At 26.7% G+C, this 19,951-nt stretch overlaps 1 protein-coding gene across 4 annotated transcripts; it reads right to left on the reverse strand.

Moving 5' to 3' along the window:
- Window positions 1-581: 581 nt before the first annotated feature.
- On the reverse strand, window positions 582-3,607 carry LOC106773168 (F-box/kelch-repeat protein At3g61590). Of its 4 annotated transcripts, XM_022786236.1 has the most exons (3): window positions 2,340-3,056; window positions 2,184-2,227; window positions 582-2,095 (listed from the first exon to the last, which is right to left on the reverse strand). In XM_022786236.1, the coding sequence occupies exon 3, from the start codon at window positions 2,028-2,030 to the stop codon at window positions 813-815; it is 1,218 nt and encodes a 405-aa protein (XP_022641957.1). In that variant the 5' UTR covers window positions 2,031-2,095; window positions 2,184-2,227; window positions 2,340-3,056; the 3' UTR covers window positions 582-812. The 4 variants fall into 4 exon arrangements, with proteins under 4 accessions (XP_022641957.1, XP_014515366.1, XP_022641958.1 ...); XM_014659880.2 differs by lacking the exons at window positions 2,184-2,227; window positions 2,340-3,056 and adding an exon at window positions 3,300-3,607; XM_022786237.1 differs by lacking the exons at window positions 2,184-2,227; window positions 2,340-3,056 and adding an exon at window positions 3,085-3,282.
- Between the last annotated feature and the right edge of the window lie 16,344 nt (window positions 3,608-19,951).

Raw genomic sequence — 19,951 nt, forward strand, 5'->3', positions numbered from 1 at the left:
AATAAATCAAGGGGATTACATGTCTTAGGACACTAGAAAAAATAAAAGAGAAGTTTTTAAAGTCCATTCAGTATCATTGAGTAGCCGTACACCTAAAAAGGAAATATGTATCTACATAAGAAATTTTGTTTCACCTTTCTCCTAAGTTCCTTAGATGAGACTTGACATGTTGGGGAAACTGATGAGGACTGTTTCTACACTGAACAACTTTCCCCAACAATGCAATACTTTCCCAGCAATTAGATAATAGCACATGACTTCATTATTTTAAATCCAACACAAGTCAGTGCAGGACAGCCTGAATGTTGTTCCACAATTCTAAAGGACACTGCCACTGCTAGGCAGAAGAAATTTGGTCCATCCACAACCTTGGATTAGATGCTGTCCTAGTTAAAAAGGTGATAAAGAAAAGTTTGCATCATAAAAGTCATTACACCAAATTTTAGAAAGCCTAGGCAGTCAATCAAATATACTTAAATGCATGATTAACTCCATTTTCAAAGCATGCAGAGAAAAAATGCATTGCCTTTTGACTATGAAATACTTCTGTTTTGATTAATAAGAGTAGCAAAACATGTAGATAGAAAGGAAACTAAAAATATATGTGGCTATTTGTATTTTCAAATGCTATATAATATCCCAATATCCACAAATAGCCAACCTTATCAGCAAGTACACTTTGTATAAAGATATTGAAAAGCAGAAATCAAATTAAGCTTTACTAGAACAATGGAGTAAAATCAAGAAAACTCAGACACAAAAGTGTCAATACTAATAATAGTAGCGCAGCTGTTGATTGTTTGAAGAACAACCTATGGAGCAATTTCAAGCCTAGGCTCAAAGCAAAAACCAGTGAATAGCTGTAGAGGGAACCTCTTTGATACAGGGCATTTCTGTGACCATTTCCATTGTCTAAGGTTCAAATCAAATGTGAGGAGTGCTGGAGATCCATAACTTTGGATATATATTTGATCATCAGTACCACTGCTAGCAAAAACATCATCAAACTCCCCAAAGCCTTGGAAGTATCTATGGGGCATTCGTACAATCTCTTCCCACTTCCTATCATTAAGAACCCATATGCCAATTCCTTTTATTATGTCAGGTCTATCCTGCTTACCAATTCCTCCCACCATTACAAGTTTTTCCTTCATATTCATCAATCGGCCACATGTTAGTGAACAGGGTGCAGCAATAAAACTCCTTCTCATGGTAGGTTGAGAAGTGAGATTAGAAATATTATATGCAACCAGTGCATGCCTACTTTCTGAAGGAACACCCCCAGCTAAGTAGACTAAAAAGTATAACACACCATTGCATATCACACTCTCATTACCACCTCTCCACCCCATCAAAACCTCTGTTGCAGTTGTCATCCAGGTCTCTTTCTCTGAGCGGTATATATGAATTGAGATCTCCCACTGAACAAAATCCTCAGGGATTTGTTTTGATTTCACAATTGCCAGAGTGTAACTGTGGGATTTCCTGTTCACTGACATTGCCAATGCACTGTAATCAGAAAATTTCAGACCGGGAGGACCTTCAAGCCTTCTGCACCTTTTGGTAATAGGGTTGCACATGCATAATTTGCTTCTGCTGTCATTGTCCATGAAGCAGACTAAACCATAAGAAGAAACAACGAACCAACTAGATGTTTCAATGAAAGGAAGCTCAATGCCATACCATTTCCGAAGAATGGGATCATAAGCATAACCAGTTGGTTCATCTGAGTAGGTGAACATAAAGTACCAAGGTCTCTGAGGCAATGAATTTGAAGGGTTCCATTGAAACCTTTCAGAAGTAATAATCTCATGCCATCTTTTACACACAGAACTTGCTCTGAAAATGCTTACAACGGGGAGATAGGCTAGGATTCGCTCCACCAATTCATCAGGTAACACTGTGTTCACAGAAACAGCACTTCCCTCTGTGTCAACTTCCTCACCAAATTCCAAAACTGAATCAAACTCCCTAGTCTCCCTACGTGCACCATCATCGAAGTGGCTTATCCATGATGTGTCTCCCGCCATGATAGAGTTGAAAGTAAAGGGTCACTCAGTATATTTGAAAGAACTCAGCTAACTGTCAAATCGACCTAACAAACAAGAAAGAAAACCAGTTATTATATCACCTGAGTAAATTCTAGATCATAGAGAATCAAATTAGTACAGGGGGTGAAGCACCTCATGACAAAATAGAAAAGACATTTCAAAAAACACACCCAATCCTGCCAAAGGAAGAACATGCACAAGATCAAAACACAAAATACTTTCTCGCGCATGATAAATGATCAAAGGATGAATTAAACAGAATACAGCATGTGCAAAATCAAATCTCACCAAAGATAACAAGACTCAAACAAAAAATCACCTCCTTCCAATAAGAAAAACACTAATCCCGAACCTCTGGTTAGAGGACCACAACGAAACTAAAAGCCATCACATGTCCTACTTTTGTAGGTGTTTTAGAAAAGCTGGTCCAGTCCACATGCTACTGGGTAAGATGGTGAAGAAGTTTGGAAATAGCAATCAAAGCCAGACCCCACCTCGGAAAATTTCTTAAAAATTGTTTGGTTCTTTGAAATTAACATTGCTAACAAATCCAAATAAAACGTTAGTAACAACAAAAAGGAGCTGATAGCAGATAGCCAAGTAAAGCAAGAATCGTCCGATATAATATTTAAGTATACGCATAGATAACACCGCAACCACACTCAAAAACAACATGCTTCGAGATGAGCTCATAAATTTCATGTCAATGTAAAACATACAAGGAAGGCAAAAACGAAAACCACGCACAACCCAAAGGCAACACTTTTATCAAACATATAAGAGAAACAAGGTTCAAACACACACACACACACTATACCATAGGGAGAACAAACACTCAACCTGCTGGTTATCACAAGCATTTCAAATAGTGCAAAAACCAACACACAATAGAAAAAACCCAGAAAACCTCCCTTCTTCACAGAGGAGCAACATTTAGAACCAGAAACCCACCCCATTAGAGATTTGGTGGAGATTCAAACATAACAAAAAAAAAGAGTGTGAGTGAGGAAAATGATATCAAACGATTAAATACCCATCAAGCAAACACCGAACATCCTTGAACCTCAGAGACTAATCAGCGAAACAAAAAACCCAAAACAGAAATCAAATTCCGAAGACGCAAACAGTGCAGATCAACGGACAGAGAGGAACACCCATAAAAAACGGAAACACCCAACAAGCAGCCATTGAGAAAGAAAACATTTTGAAGATTGAAAGACGAAACCCATTACACAGAGAGATAGATACCTGGTTTAAAAGACTCCAGCAGTGTGAGTGTGAAAAAGGGGTGCGAAGTGATGGAAGGGATTTATTATAGGGAAAAAGAAAAGGTTGAGAAGAATAAAAGTATTATTATTAGGGAAATGGGAAATGAAAGGAGCCAGAAAAGCATTGAACCTTATGGGGGAAAACAGAATGGAGGACGTATAAAATTTTCCTTCAAATGGAAGAACAACGAAATGGGTTGCTCTAGATTTGGTTGATAAACAAGGCCAAGCAACACACTAAATAGAGAGAGAGTGAGAGAGAGAAAGAGAGTGACTGGGAAAGAGAGAGAGAAAGATTTTCTTTTTCCCTTTTGTTTATTTATTTTGGTGTGGGGTTCATACATCAAAAACGACAGGAAATGAAGTGCGGTTTTAGCGTGGGGGTGGCTAGTGCATTCTATGCAGGAATAGGGAAGCGCGTGCCGGGCGCGTGAGAAGTTCGCCCTAGTTATTATTTCTTTTTCATTTTTAATTTCCCTTACTAAAAAGATAATAAGCTTCTGTTTATTTTAGGAAAAAACAATCAGGTAAAAAGGAAAAAGGATAGTAGAATTAATGAAAGATAAAATTAATTAAAGGCATATGGTTCAACAAATTAAAAAAATGAGATTTGATTTAAAGAAAAATTATCGAGAAATAGAGTGCAATGATATAGTAAATTTTACCTTACTTATATCGTATTTTTAACTACTGATATTAGTTTAACTATTTTTTTATTAGTTAAATGTATCAAAAGCTACAAAACTAAAATTCACGTTATATAGTTTTAAATAAATTTAAACTAATAGAAAATAATGTGTCAGAAAAGTATATTAAAAGAATGTTTTGTATTTATTTACTTTATGTGTAATTTTAGTCTACACGTATTAATATTATACAACTTTAGTCCCTCACATTTTAATTAGAATCCAAATGATTTAACATCACACTATCACGGGATTTTGGAAGATGGTCTAAAATGTAATTGGACATTTTTTGTGTGTGTATTATATATGTTTATTTTGTTTGAGTATGATTTTTTGTGTATTACATTTTCAAAACTATAGTCGATATCATTGACTTAGATTTTTCGCTTCCATGAAACTTTTTTCACAAAATTTTCAATTATAGAAGTTTGACTAATCTAACTTATAATGTTTCAAATAAACATTTATATGTTAGTTAATGATAGTTTCCAAACATTTTATCATTCAAAACGATGGGAAAATGTGCATCATAATTTTTACTTCTCAAAGAGTTGAAAATCAAGAAGACAAATGCAGACATAATAGAATAATTTTTGTAGCAAATTAAAAGTGGACCGACTTTTGTTTCTCCAATAAGAAAAAAAAATCCATTTTCAAAAATATAATCTAATATTTGGTAGAAACAGAAAAGGTTCATATCATGTGCAACATGCATACACAATTAAGATGTTTCTAGAATTGTTTTGCATTAAATTTTGACATACTCACTAACTTAATATCTATTTCTCAATATTTTAATGATAAATTAGATTTTTCTCTTTTTTCTTTTCTGAGTTTCAACTCATATCTCTAATTTTTTTAGATCTAAAATGATTTCTTAATTGTTTAGAAAATGTTTTCATAAGAATGTGATGAAAAAGGTTAAAAACCAAAAATATATATATGGATAATGATATTTTAACACCATTTTTTGACACTATTTTGACACTGCACACGTGTCAAGATGTGATTGGGCGATTTTAAATTAAAAAAGTTGAGGCAGGGGTATATTTGGAAGAGAAAAACCAAAGTTTGTTTTTTAATTTGAAATCGTCCAACCACATTTTGACACGTGTGCAGTATCAAAATGGTGTAAAAAAATGGTGTTAAAATTTTATTTTCCTATATATTATGTACAGTTGAGAAAAACTTCAAAAGATGCATCAAAATTACGACAAATATTTAAAAGGACAATATACATTTGTAATAGTTATTATTTAGATTAAGATTAAGATTAAGAAATAACTAGTTAATAAATTAAGAAATCTAAAAATGGTTAGGATCGAAATCATACCTAAGCCATTGAGATTGTTGTCGCAAGTAGCACAAATCACGAACCCCATTAAGAAATGTGACTTCACATTGCAAATCTTCAACTATTTAACAAGTTCCTCCCCATTCCTTTAAGGCAATGGAAGTCGCAATTTTCGGAGAATAAAAAGGAGAGAGATGATAACGACCAAAAAATTAAATAGGTTAACCATAAAATGTTATCATTTCCTGTTTAAATAAATATAAAATGTTAAAACATTAATGGATAGAGGAAATGTGAAAATGAAAGTTGAAAAATAATTAATGGATGATATTAAATACTTTTAAATGTTTCATAGAAAAATACAAAAGTTTAAATACTTACATCACACATGTAATAACAACTTAATTAATACTAAAAAATATACTTCATCATAAATAATAATTATAATAAAATTAGTTATAATATATATATAATTCAAATATACATAAATTTAGACTGTTTAATATGAAAAAAAAAATTAATAAATTTATTAAATCATATATTTTGTTATATTTTTTTGGATCGATAGCATCAAAATAGATCTTTAATTTATGTAATTTTATATAACATGTTCTCTTCCCTCAACCAGAATTCAAACATTAATTTATATATTAGGGTCTCAGGACCTAAGTCTTTTGGCTCAATATCTAATAACTTAAGAATTATTTTAAAAATTTACTTTAAAAATACTAATATATTTAATCTATTCATATATCTTAAAAATAAATAAGTATAAAAAATTCAATATATTCAATACATTTATTATATATAGTATTAAATATTTAAATTATTTTAAAATGAGTGTTAAATATTCTTTATTAGAATTTTTAAGAAAAAAAACAGATATTATTGATGTTAATTTTGTTTAACTGTATGTACACACAGACATATAGAACATTAATCATAATTATTTATCTTACACCTACACTTTTCACTAAAATTTGAGAGTGAATATCCAAACTTTAACTTTTGTTTAATGAGTAATTATTAATTTATGTATACAAACTTTAACCTATGAGATATTATATATTTACCTTATAATTTGTAGATATTTTTTACGAATATTTAGTAAAGTTGTTATCTCTAACGGTATATTTTGAAGAACGAAAAGGTTTTTATTGACGAAAAATAAATAAATGAAGAAATAGAACTGAAATAAACATTTTTTTTTGTTATCATTTTTAATTTACTACCATTGTCATTATTAACCTGGTAATATTATTACAGTATTATTATTAATTATGATAATAAAACTAATGTTAATAATATATGGAGGTGAAAATGACATCTAAGTAAATAAATTGAGAAAATAAAAATATAGATAAATGGGAAATTTGAGTACATAACAGGTAGTTTGGTTGAAGAAAAAACAGGTAAGAAATATAGTAGATTTATTTATTCTTAATTTGATTAGAAATAAAGAAGTGTTATTGTAAAATTTGTACTACACTTGTAATGACTAACTATTAAGATGGGGCGATAAAAATAATGTTATTTTTTGTTGTATAATTTCATTCTAAAGAAAGATAATTTTATATTAAACTATTTTTCTTATTTGTTTTTAAACACTTATTTCATATGAAGAGAAATTAATCTTTTCATCAAACATATTTTTATTTATGATGAAAATTTCAAGATTTTACAGTTTCTTTAGCTAAAAAATATTATTTATTTTAATTTTAAAATCGTGTGTGATTCAATGAGACTATATCCTCCCAAATATATAATGAGCGAATAACTTAGACAATATATTAATATTAAAATAATATACTTAAATTAAATGTAATTAGAGTTGATTATATTTTTTTTTATAACTAACTTTTGACATTGGAAACCATTATTATACAGGAGACCTGGAAATTTGACACGTGAAGTTGGAATGCTGTGAAGTGCAGCATATATATGTTATGTATTGGCATTGTTGACAGAAATTCTGCAATTGTTGATTTGAAGAAGACAGTGCAAAGAATGATATTAGGTCGTGTTTTCTTTTGTTGTGATTGGTGGTTGTCAAAGTGACAAAGATGCATAGAGCGAAAACTCCAAAAAAAAGTCACTCGATTCAAAATCATGGTTAGGTGTTTGCTATTGCACAATGACAACAACACACTTATAATTATTCGCTTGCTTTTACGTTTATATCCTTAATTAAAGAACTCTTTTACAATATGAATGTTCAATTTTTAATAAATTTTTTTATAAATTATCATATCTCAAATCCAAAATTTCTTAATTATTTACTATTTTATAAAGTTTTATTAACATGAAAAAAAAAATATGAAAAATTGCACAAAATTTATAATAAAAATTACACTTTAAAATATATGTAAATTATATGTATTATGAAAATAAATATATGATAAAACATTAATGAACTAACTTATTAATATGACAAAAGAATATAAATAAATTTAAATTATATATACTTAAAAAAATTGCAAATCCGTTCCTCTAAAACTTAAAAATAAGAAACATTAATAGATAGTAAAATTAAGAAATTTACATAATATATTATCTCATTAGATAACAAATTAATAAGGGAATTGAATTCATAAAAAAATCAGTTTATTAAAAGTTATAAATAACTTAAAATTGAAAAAAGAATAACAAACAGAAAATATAATTTCACTAAAATAAAATAACAGTCATTAAAAATAAATAAATAAATTCCTAAAAGTTAAAGATTAAATATTAAGAAAATAGAATGTATAAGATAAACAAATATTTGATACCATAATAAATACAAATTAGTTAGAAATTTGATTATTTTGGACACCTATATTATTAGATGAGACTAAATAAAAGAATTAAATTTATAAAAAATGAATTATATAATCATCTCATCTCATGAATGAGTGGTCACAGTAAACAAAACTATTGAATTTAATGGTGCATTTAAGTCTCCTTTTGAACCTACACAAATATACACAAAACTCAATGTATTTTCTTTATAAAAATAGTTTATAATTTAAAAATTAATGTTACAGAAACTAAATATTTTACAATAGATTTAGATTTTTGTTTACTGTCGTGCAATTTAACAATAAATGCTTACATAAATTCTTTTGTTAGAAAAAATCTCGATAGAGATAGATATTCTATAAGTATGATTTAGATTATTAAAATTAATATTCAATTTTTATATTATTGATGAATCAATAAATAAAGAGGATTTATTAGAGATATAACCTAAATGAAATATTAGAGTTATCAAAACGAATTATTTGACCTAATTTAGTTCAATCTATTATGGGTGGTCATTTAGTGAGTCAACCTAGCTCACTTATTAGTGAGTAAAAGAAATTTGAATTCAACCCGATCATCACGAGCTAGTGAATTAAATGGATTGATTCACTGACTCAATTATGAGTTTTTCTTTTTCTATGAAAAAAAATATAAAAAAATTTCTAATTCAAATCTAACTACAGAAAAATGGTCTTAATTAGATTTATGATCAATCAAACATAAATTTTCGTTCACATAAACATACCACAAAATCTTCTCAATAAAATCTTTGAAGATTTCATAGCAATTCAATTTTGTTTGTGCATAAAAATTGAGTGACGTATTGATTTGTGGATTTTTCATATCATATAATTATTCCAACAAAAACAATTTCATTCAGAGCCTTCATTTCAATATTTTATAAAATGACTAACTTAAACAAAAAATACTTATTATGAAAATTAGGTAGGTTGGTGAGTCAATCTGACTAACCACGAGTTCAACCAAGTGAATCGAATTCTTAGTGGATCAGGTTTAAAATTTGGGTATAAAAATTTTAATTTTTTTTTTAATCCGACCTGATTCAAACTCGTGATAGGTCAGATAACTCACGAATTCCAACCCATTTTGAGAATATTATAAAACATAAACTCAAATTAACACGTTACTTTCAACCCAAAATCTTAATACAATAAATTTATATTATTGAACTTTTTCATTTTCACCTAATACTAGACTTAAATTCACTTCCATTCTCAACAAAATTTTTTGTCTAATGTGAAAACATTTGATAACTACATGTAATCATTATTTATTTGAATAGAAGAGAAAGTTAAAAATAAAAATAAAAAGTGAAATAAATAAAATAATTTTTTGTTAAAAAACAAAATAAAATAAAAAATGTATTTATTATTAATACTGATATTTTTATTTATTTTATTATATTAAAAAGTATAGTATTAATAGAAAGTAACAATATAATCGATAATATAACAGATTATATTTTCTTCTATGATATATATGATTATATAATTAATTATCTCAGTATTCATGATATGATTACGTATAAAATATAACAAATCTTGTTATATACAAGAAAGAAATAGTTATAAATATAAAAGATTTTCCAATAGGATACTCACCATCTTATAAAGTGTTTCGATCTTGTATATATGAATTGAGTTTAAATTCTTTAACAATACGTATCAGTTTTAAAATTTTCTCCTCGTTTCTTGATTTTGCAACTTTCTATTAGCAAACATAAACATATTTTTAATCTTTTATTCGATCTAATCGAGGAAAAAAAAGAGAGAAGAAAAAGAAAATGTTTTAAGTTGTTTTGACGAATGAGGGTTGTAATGGGATAGGCATTATTGAAGGTTGTTGGGGGCGTGAGGCATGGCTAAACCTATTAAATAATTTAGACTTTGCAGAGAAAACAGTTTCCTACATAAATTTGGTCCCTCACTTTCTGCCATTTCTATCATTACTCTTCTTCTTCCCAATTTCTCACACCAGCCACATTCTCCATTTTCATCCTTTCGGAGTTCCATCAGAAAACGGTGTCGTCTCATTCATTTTCATCAAACATGGCTCAAAGCTTCCTATAGTAACACTGTATCCAAGATATCTGTGTGTGCGTGTTCCAATTCATGTGATTGCAAATTAATTCTATTAAAATAAAAACTACATGCTGTCTGCATATCAAACCATATCACCAAATATTCAGTTTTGGTTGGAAAGATGTATCATGAAAGCGACACATTATTAATGAATTTAGCCTTTTATAGATATTATACAAACCACATACCTATCATATTATATTATATATCACAAGTGGAAATACAAACTAAAAGGTCATACATAATTATCTTTTATTATATCTAGTAATATTATATCGTTTAGGAGTTCAGGTAAAAAAATTATTTAAATATATTTTACACTTTATTCTTCAATAAATAATTAAATAATAATATTTTATTAGAACATCAAAATCAATAGTGAGACTTTTTTGAGGCGAGTAGTCAGGATCTGGTCCTAATACTTAAAAAAATTAAAATATTAGTTACTGTAATGTTTTTAAAGTTTTATTTTTTTTTTCTTATTTAACTTTTTCATTTTTATTTAACTTTTGATAAATAATTGAATTCTTAACAGTTTTCCTCACTATACTAAAGTATTATATTGAATAAAATAAAAAAAATAATGTTTTTAAATTGAAGATAGATCATTTATATAAATTAAAGTCATATCTTAAAAGTCCTACCAATAGTGGAAGTTAATTAAATAACATAATTGAAATATTAATAAATGATTATAATATTTGAAGGGTAAAAAAAGTGAAACAGGGGAGGGGGAGGCGTTAACGTAAGGCGAAGGGTAGGGACGTAGGCTACCCTGTCTCTCTCTCAGACACACACCCCCACGGTGTTGCGTCACAGATGAAATCACCATGCATGTCCACGTGTCATCTTCTCATTCGCCGAAAGCTTACTTTTAGATTTTCACATCATTTCAATCACATCTATACCCAATTTCACCGTTCCAGTTAAATCTCACACCACCATACCGTCAAATCACACTTCAATTTTTGTTCACTGATATAATTTTACTATTAAGTAATAATTTTGAATCTGAACCTGTGGTAGTTGCGTTGCGTGGGAAGTAGGTATGTTTTTGACACTGTTTTAAAAAGATATTAATTTTAATATGTTGAAAATATTTTAAATATATTTAAAAATATTAAAATCATGAAAAATGAAAATTGGAAGAATAAATGTTGGCATTCCCGTAAAAGTGTGGGGCAAAATCCTTGTGCCCCTCAAAGGTTACCAGTTTTGGTATTTGCGATTGTAGTGGAAGCCCAAATGGGTATGTTTGGGTTCCCATGAACCACACCATGCATGTTCTGTGGTATTCGAGCCATGGCTTGTGACATGTGACCATCAACTCCGCATTCTGTCATCATCATCATAAAACAGGGTGAAGAGGTTGTTTTCCTTGCAGTTTTCTTAATAGTAACATGATGTTATGTTACCATTCAATTACTACATATGCTTCTCTTGTATTCTTGTTTTGGGTTGAAGTGTCCAAAAATATTTATTTCTAAAATGGTTATTATTTTGGAGCAGAGGAACCTCGAATTCTTGCCTAGTCTAAGGTTATGGCTGTGGGCTAGGAAAGATTTCATTGGGCCTTCAGTTTGGCACAGCTACAATTGCTGTTATAAATAAATCCTGCTGTGAAAACCCTCCTGCAATCACTCACAGCTTCGTAGAACAACCTCTGACAAACAAATTTACTCCGAATCACGACCTTTCCACAATTCACAAGTACTTTTTCTTTTCAAACTTCCCTCTTGGTATTGTTAGAATTTGGAGAGCCGATTCTAGTGTTAGGCATTATAGTAGTCTTTATTATATAATAGTAACAGGGTTGGTTAAGTATAATCTTAAACTCTAATACAACTGATAAGTATTTATTGATGGAAGATTCTATTAAGAAGATACCATATAAATGTGAGATGTCCAATTCATATTAAGAATTGATATCATTTTCAATACAAAAAAAAAAAATCTTAACAAGATCGATATATAAGTTTTTATCTTTATACGATGTTCAATTTTTTTATATCTAATAGATATAAGACTTAGATTTCATATAAAATTTTAATATTGTAAAAATATTAAATATGTTTTTAGTTTTTTAATTTTTGTCAAAATTAAAATTTTTTTTTCAAAATTTTGATTCAATTTAATCTTTTAATTTTATAAATGCATAGATTTAGTCATTTTAATCAAATTTTATTAAGTTTATTTAATGTTTTTAACGTGTTTTATGATAACATTTGAATTGTTTAGACATTTGACATATATTTGTTTCAATGTTATATGAGAAACACGTTCAAAACATTAAATAAACTTGACAAAATTTGGTTAGTAAAACTAAATCAACGCATTTCAGAAGTTGAGAGACTAAATTGAACCACAGTTTCAAAAATAGATTAATTTCAATTTTCACTTAAAGTTAAGATTTCAAAAACATATTTAACTCTTCTAAAAATTATGTAGGATATTATCTCTAACAAACATAAATAGTGGATGACGGTTATATTATAGTTATTGTGAAATTTTATTTATTACATAAAAAACACTCTAAAACATTGTTTGTCTCAACATATGTATTATTGGGTAATTGAATATTTGTATTCCAACTATTTATTTTATTGTGTCATATGTGTTGTAAGTCTTTAGATATATAATTTGTTTCTTAATCTATTCAAGCATGAGGCCATTTAAAAAAGTAAGGCGTGTAAAGTTGTATAGTAACCCGAACAACATAAGACAAGTGCTTATGTTTTTAAATGAACACAACTAAAGCTAGCGAGATCTTAAATGGCCAAAGAGAAGTACATTTGAACAAGCCCTAATGTCCCAGATCCAAAACAAAGAGTTCATCACAACTCTTTAGATACTACAACTTTATTTATATAATTAATATTATAATAATAATTAATAATAATAATAATAATAGTTGTAATCAAATATAAAACTTTTTAAAAAAATATTAATGAAAAATAATATAATTTTTATTTTCTACTCATTTTAACACATATGCAAAAGAATAATATTATATTTTAACATATTAAAATATTTTTTATTTATCACATATATCAAATCATTCATAAATTTTTATTATCTTTTTCTTCACACTAATGCAAAATAGACATATTAAAAGAAGATATTAAATCGAATACAGTAAAATCAATGTAATCCAAAACACGGTGACAATTTTGTAAATATTAAACAATATAATAGATATAAGAAAAAAAGTTGCATAACATATTAAATTGTTACGAATAACCAATCTAATTTTCACCTATTTTGTACTGTTGTCAATTTTCTTTATCTATCCTTTAAAATAAACAACATTATAGGTATATTTTTATTCCTTTAAATCCATCAATTCACTCTCCTCAAATCTTTTTCCAAATCCAAACATTTTTATCTATTTTTATAAACTTTAAGGATTAAATAATTATATAATTTAAGTTAGAGAGTCAATATAATTTTATAAAAGAGTTTTAAAATGTCAATAAAAATATGACACTGAAATACAATATAGTAGAATACAATAGAGTGATTTTCCTTTCAAATTTGAATAACTGGTATGTGTTATGAAAATTTCACTAAGTATCAAAATATATATTATCCAAGTGAAATTTAACTTTAACTGGAAAATAACATACATAGTTTGTAAATTTTCTTTTTGTTATTTATATTTACATGAGATGGATTTCTAAAAGGATATTCAAAGCATTTCACTCTGCACTTCCAATTTTCTAAAACGTCCCTAATTAATAAGTGGTTTAAAAGTTTAACTTTTTTATTATTGAAAATTTCTGTGGGCACCATTCACTCTACCTTTATTTTCCTCCAATCAATAAACATGCATTCCTGTAACTCTGCACTCCTGCATCCTTTATCTTCCTCCAATCAATAAACATGCATTCCTGTAACTCTGCACTCTTGCATCCTTTATCTTCCTCCAATTAATAAACATGCATTCCTGTCACTCCTGCATCCTTTATCTTCCTCCAATTAATAAACATGCATTCCTGTAACTCTGCGCTCCTGCATCCTTTATTTTTTTCCTCCAATCAATAAACATGCATTCCTGTAACTCTGCACTCCTGCATCCTTTATCTTCCTTCAATCAACAAACATGCATTCCTGTAACTCTGCACTCATGCATCCCTGCACCCCATTTCCTTTTTATAAAGAAACCCTACACCCTTGAATTACAGCTCTATGGTCCATGGGTCAACCTTAACCCATTATTGAAAAAGTCTACTTTTAGGAAGCATTCTCAAGTGAGGGCTAAAAAAAACCCCAAAGTCTATAACTCTATCTCAAGTGGGTTAAGATCAGAGTTAAAGTAAGTTTAGTCCCACTATAAAATTTTAATTAACTTTTAAAAATAATGCTATTTATATAAATAAATAAAATTATATATTTTATTAAATAGTTTAATATATTATAATTTTATTATATTTAAATTAATATATTTATATCATATTTATTATTATGTTATTAAATAAAATATGTAATAACACTTCATACCTTTTAAATTTTTATATATTAAATATAATATATATTTTTATAAAATTATATAGTCAATCAATTAAAATATTATTAGACTTACAGACTCTTATAATATAAATGTTTCTTACAGTTCTCTTTTACTTTTAAGAAGAGTTTTGTTTTTCATTTTTAATTTCGCTTGAAATTTACTATTTTAGTCACTGATATCAACTGTTATTGTGACTATTATGATCACATTTAATGACTTACCATTTAAGATAAAAATATAATGTTTGAATAGAATTTATAAANACAAGAAATGTTAATGCTTAGTAAATGGGTATAAAAAGTGTTCATATAATTCATCAAACATTGTTATAAACATAAAAATTAAAAATTAAAGTACGTAAGTTCATAAATAAATAAATTAAATATTCAAATATCATCGAATAATATTATAATATTTAAATTTATTAAATTATTAAGTCATATAAATAAAAGTAGTAATTATAGTAAAAAATTGTAAAGAAAAAGTAAAAACTTAACAAGAAGAAGTTGTTGTTTGTGAATTACAAATCTCTTTAACCCACAAATAAAATAAACTAAATCGAATTTAATTTATGTCTAATTTTATTTTTAATTCAATCCAACTCATACTCATTTAAATTGTGTTAATTCTCCTGTTAAAATATATTTTGACATTTAATTTTTCTTTTTTCATTCAATAATAAATTATAATTATAATAGTTTATTATTATATTTTTTTCCATGTTAAAAGGAAAGTCTATTGTTTAGTCTTAACCCATTCGACTTTATAAATATTTTAGCCTTACAAACTTTTTTAATAAAAACTTTTTTAGTTTTGTAAACTTTTTTTAATTCCAATTTCGTAATCCAATCCATATCAATTTGGGCTAAATCTTAATATCATAAATGGACCAAATTGAAAAATTTCCTTTCTGAAAGAAACAGAAATTAGAGTCCAAATGGTGTAACTGATAAGTCCAACACTCCTATAAGGCTTGCATCTAGGCTCTTTTCAAATATAGAAACAAAAAATAAAAGGAGGAAAATTCATTTAGTAGATAAATTAAATAATAAAGATATTTAATTGCAGAGAAATATTATGTAGGAAATTCTCCTTTTTAGTACATTTTTTTTCAATTTTATAAATTTATTTTTTTAAATTTATATCACTATATAAAACAGATTTTTTTTTTGGTGTATGCATTTTTATATTTTATTCTTTAACTAATAGTTTTTTAATTAAAATATCTATTCTGTCCATTGATTTTATTTTAAACTTTAATAATTTTTTGATTTAATAATTAGTTTTTAAATTTAACCATTTTTATTTATGACAAAAAGATTACCGATAAAATAAATACAAAATATTTATAATAAATTATAAAAATTATTTATATTTACTTTCATATTTATAGTAATAATAATTTTATTATTATAAAAAATAACATACATGTATTATACAAATCACGTAATCTCTTTATCTATCATTTAATATAAATAACTATAGGTACCTTTTTATTCTTTTACATCCATCTATTCACTCTTCCTGAGATCTTTTCTCAAATCCAAACATTTTTATCTATTTTTATAAACTTTAAGGATTAAATAATTATATAATTTAATTTAGAGAGTCAATATAATTTCATAAAAGAGTTTTAAAATGTCAATAAAAATATAACACTTAAATACAATATAGTAGAATACAATGATTTTTCATTCAAATTTGAATAAGTGGTATGTGTGATGAGAATTTCGCTAAGTATCAAAATATATATTATCCAAGTGAAATTTAACTTTAATTGGAAATTAACATACATAGTTTGTAAGTTTTCTTTTTGTTATTTATATTTACATGAGATAGATTTTTAAAAGGATGTTAGTGTTTTACTTTGCATCTTGAATTATTTCACTCTGCACCTCTAATTTCCTGAAACGTTTCTAATTAATAAGTGGTTTAAAAGTTTAACTTTTTTATTATTGAAAATTTATGTGGGCACCATTCACTTTACTTTTATTTTCCTCCAATCAATGCATTCCTGTAACTCTGCATTCTTGCATCTTTTATTTTCCTCCAATCAATAAACATGCATTCTTGTGCACCCCTGCATCCTTTATTTTCCTCCAATTAATAAACATGCATTCCTGCATCCTTTATTTTCTTCCAATCAATAAACATGCATTCCTGTAACTCTGCACTCCTGCATCCTTTATTTTCCTCCAATCAATAAACATGCATTCCTGTAACTCTGCACTCNTTTTCCTCCAATCAATAAACATGCATTCCTGTAACTCTGCACTCCTGCATCCTTTATTTTCCTCCAATTAATAAACATGCATTCCTGTAACTCTGCAGTCTTGCATCCTTTTTTTTTCCTCCAATCAATAAACATGCATTCATGTAACTTTGCACTCTTGCATCCCTTCTTGCATCCCTGCACCCCATTTCATTTTTATAAAGAAACCCTACACTGCTGCACATTTGAATTACAACTCTATGGTCCATGGATCAACCTTAACCTATTTTTAAAAAAGTCTACTTTTAGGAAGCATTATCAAGTGAGGACTAAAAAAAACTCCAACGTCCATAACTCCCTCTCAAGTGGGTTAAGGTCAGAGTTAAAGTAAGTTTAATCCCACTATAAAATTTTAATGAACTTTTAAAGACAATTCCATTTATATAAATATATAAAATTATATTTTATTAAATAGTTTAATATATTATAATTTTATTATATTTAAATTAATATTTTTATATCATGTTATTAAATAAAATATGTAATAACACTTCATACCTTTTAAATTTGTATATATTAAATATAATATATATTTTTATAAAATTATATAGTCAATCAATTAAAATATTGTTAGACTTACAGACTCTTATGATATAAATGTTTCTTACTGTTCTCTTTTACTTTTAAGAAGAGTTTTGTTTTTCATTTTTAATTTAGCTTGAAATTTACTATTTTAGTCACTGATATCAACTGTTATTGTGACTATTATGATCATATTTAATGACTACCATTTAAGATAAAAATATAATGTTTGAATAGAATTTATAAAAACAATAAATGTTAATGCTTAGTAAATGGGTATAAAAAGTGTTCATATAATTCATCAAACATTGTTATAAACATTAAAATTAAAAATTAAAGTACGAAAGTTGATAAATAAATAAATTAAATATTCAAATATCATTGAATAATATTATAATATTTAAATTGATTAAATTATTAATTCATATAAATAAAAGTAGTAATTATAATAAAAAATTGTAAAAGAAAAAGAGTAAAAACTTAATAAGAAAAAGTTGTTTGTGAATTACAAATCTCTTTAACCCACAAATAAAATAAATTAAATCGAATTTAATTTATGTCTAATTTTATTTTTAATTCAATCCAACTCATACTCATTGTAAATTGTGTTAACTCTCCTGTTAAAATATATTTTGACATTTAATTTTTTTTTTCATTCACTTAATAATAAATAGTAATTATAATAGTTTATTATTATATTTCTTTTCATGTTAAAAGGTAAGTCTATGACTTAGTCTTAACCCATTCGGCTTTATTAATATTTTAGCCTTACAAAGTTTTTCAATAAAAACTTTTTTAGTCCTCTAAACTTTTTTTAGCTCCAATTCCGTAACTTCAATCCATGATATGAATTAGGATCAAATCTTAAGAAATGGACCCAATGACAGATATAATTTTGATACATAAGTAGCTGGTTGTTTTCTCAGCCACCATCTATCGATAAAATAATAATTTTATGATAAAATATTTATTATTAATCAATTTGAAAAAGTAGAAAATATTAGTTTTTGAATTGGTATGGAGGGGTGTAGAAAAATGAAGAGAGGTGCATGAAAAATTTCCTTTCTGAAAGAAGCAGGAATTAGAGTCCAAATGGTGTAACTGATAAGTCCAACTCTCCTGTAAGGCTTGCATCTAGACTCTTTTCAAATACAGAAAAAATAAAATAAAAAGAGGAAACCTCATTTAGTAGATAAATTAAATAATATTAAAGATGTTTAATTGCAGAGAAATATTATGTAGGAAAATTCTCCTTTTTAGTACATTTTTTTTTTCAATTTTATCAATTTATTTTTTTAAATTTATATCACTATATAAAACAGATGTTTTCTGGTGTACGAATTTTTATATTTTATTCTTTAACTAATAGTTTTTTAATTAAAATATCTATTCTGTCAATTGATTTTATTTTTAAATTTAATAATTTTTTGATTTAATAATTAGTTTTTAAATTTAACCATTTTTATTTATGACAAAAAGATTACCGATAAAATAAGTACAAAATATTTATAATAAATTATAAAATTATTTATATTTACTTTCATATTTATAGTAAGAATTTTATTATTATAAAAAATAACACATATATGTAACGCATGTATTATACAAATCACATATTTTGTATTGTTGTAATCTCTTTATCTATCTTTTAATATAAACAACTATAGGCACCTTTTCATTCTTTTAAATTCATCTATTCACTCTCCTTCAAATCTTTTTTCAAATCCAAACATAGAAACTTTAAAGATTAAATAATTATATAATTTAATTTAGAGAGTCAATATAATTTTATAAAAGAGTTTTAAAATGTCAATAAAAATATAACATTTAAATACAATAAAGTAGAATACAATGATTTTCCATTCAAATTTGAATAAGTGGTATGTGTGACTAGAATTTCACTAAGTATCAAAATATATATTATCGAAGTGAAATTTAACTTTAATAATTGGAAATTAACATACATAGTTTTTGTAAGTTTTCTTTTTGTTATTTATATTTACATGATATGGATTTCTAAAAGGATACGAGTTCTTTATCCTGTACCTCGAAGTATTTCACTTTGCACTTCCAATTTCCTAAAACGTCCCTAATTAATAAGTGGTTTAAAAGTTTAACTCTTTTATCATTGAAAATTTATGTGGGCACCATTCACTCTACCTTTATTTTTCTCTAATCAATAAACATGCATTCCTGTAACTATGCACTCTTGCCTCTTTTATTTTCCTCTAATAAATAAACATGCATTCCTGTGACTCTGCACCCTTTATTTTCCTCCAATCAATAAACATGCATTCCTGTAACTCTGCACTTCTGCATATTTTATTTTCCTCTAATCAATAAATATGCATTCCTGTAACTCTGCACCCTTTATTTTCCTCCAATCAATAAACATGCATTCCTGTAACTCTGCACTCCTGCATCCTTTATTTTCCTCCAATCAATAAACATGCATTCCTGTA

Source organism: Vigna radiata, chromosome 9 (genome assembly GCF_000741045.1).
Source record: "Vigna radiata var. radiata cultivar VC1973A chromosome 9, Vradiata_ver6, whole genome shotgun sequence".
NCBI lineage: Eukaryota > Viridiplantae > Streptophyta > Magnoliopsida > Fabales > Fabaceae > Vigna > Vigna radiata.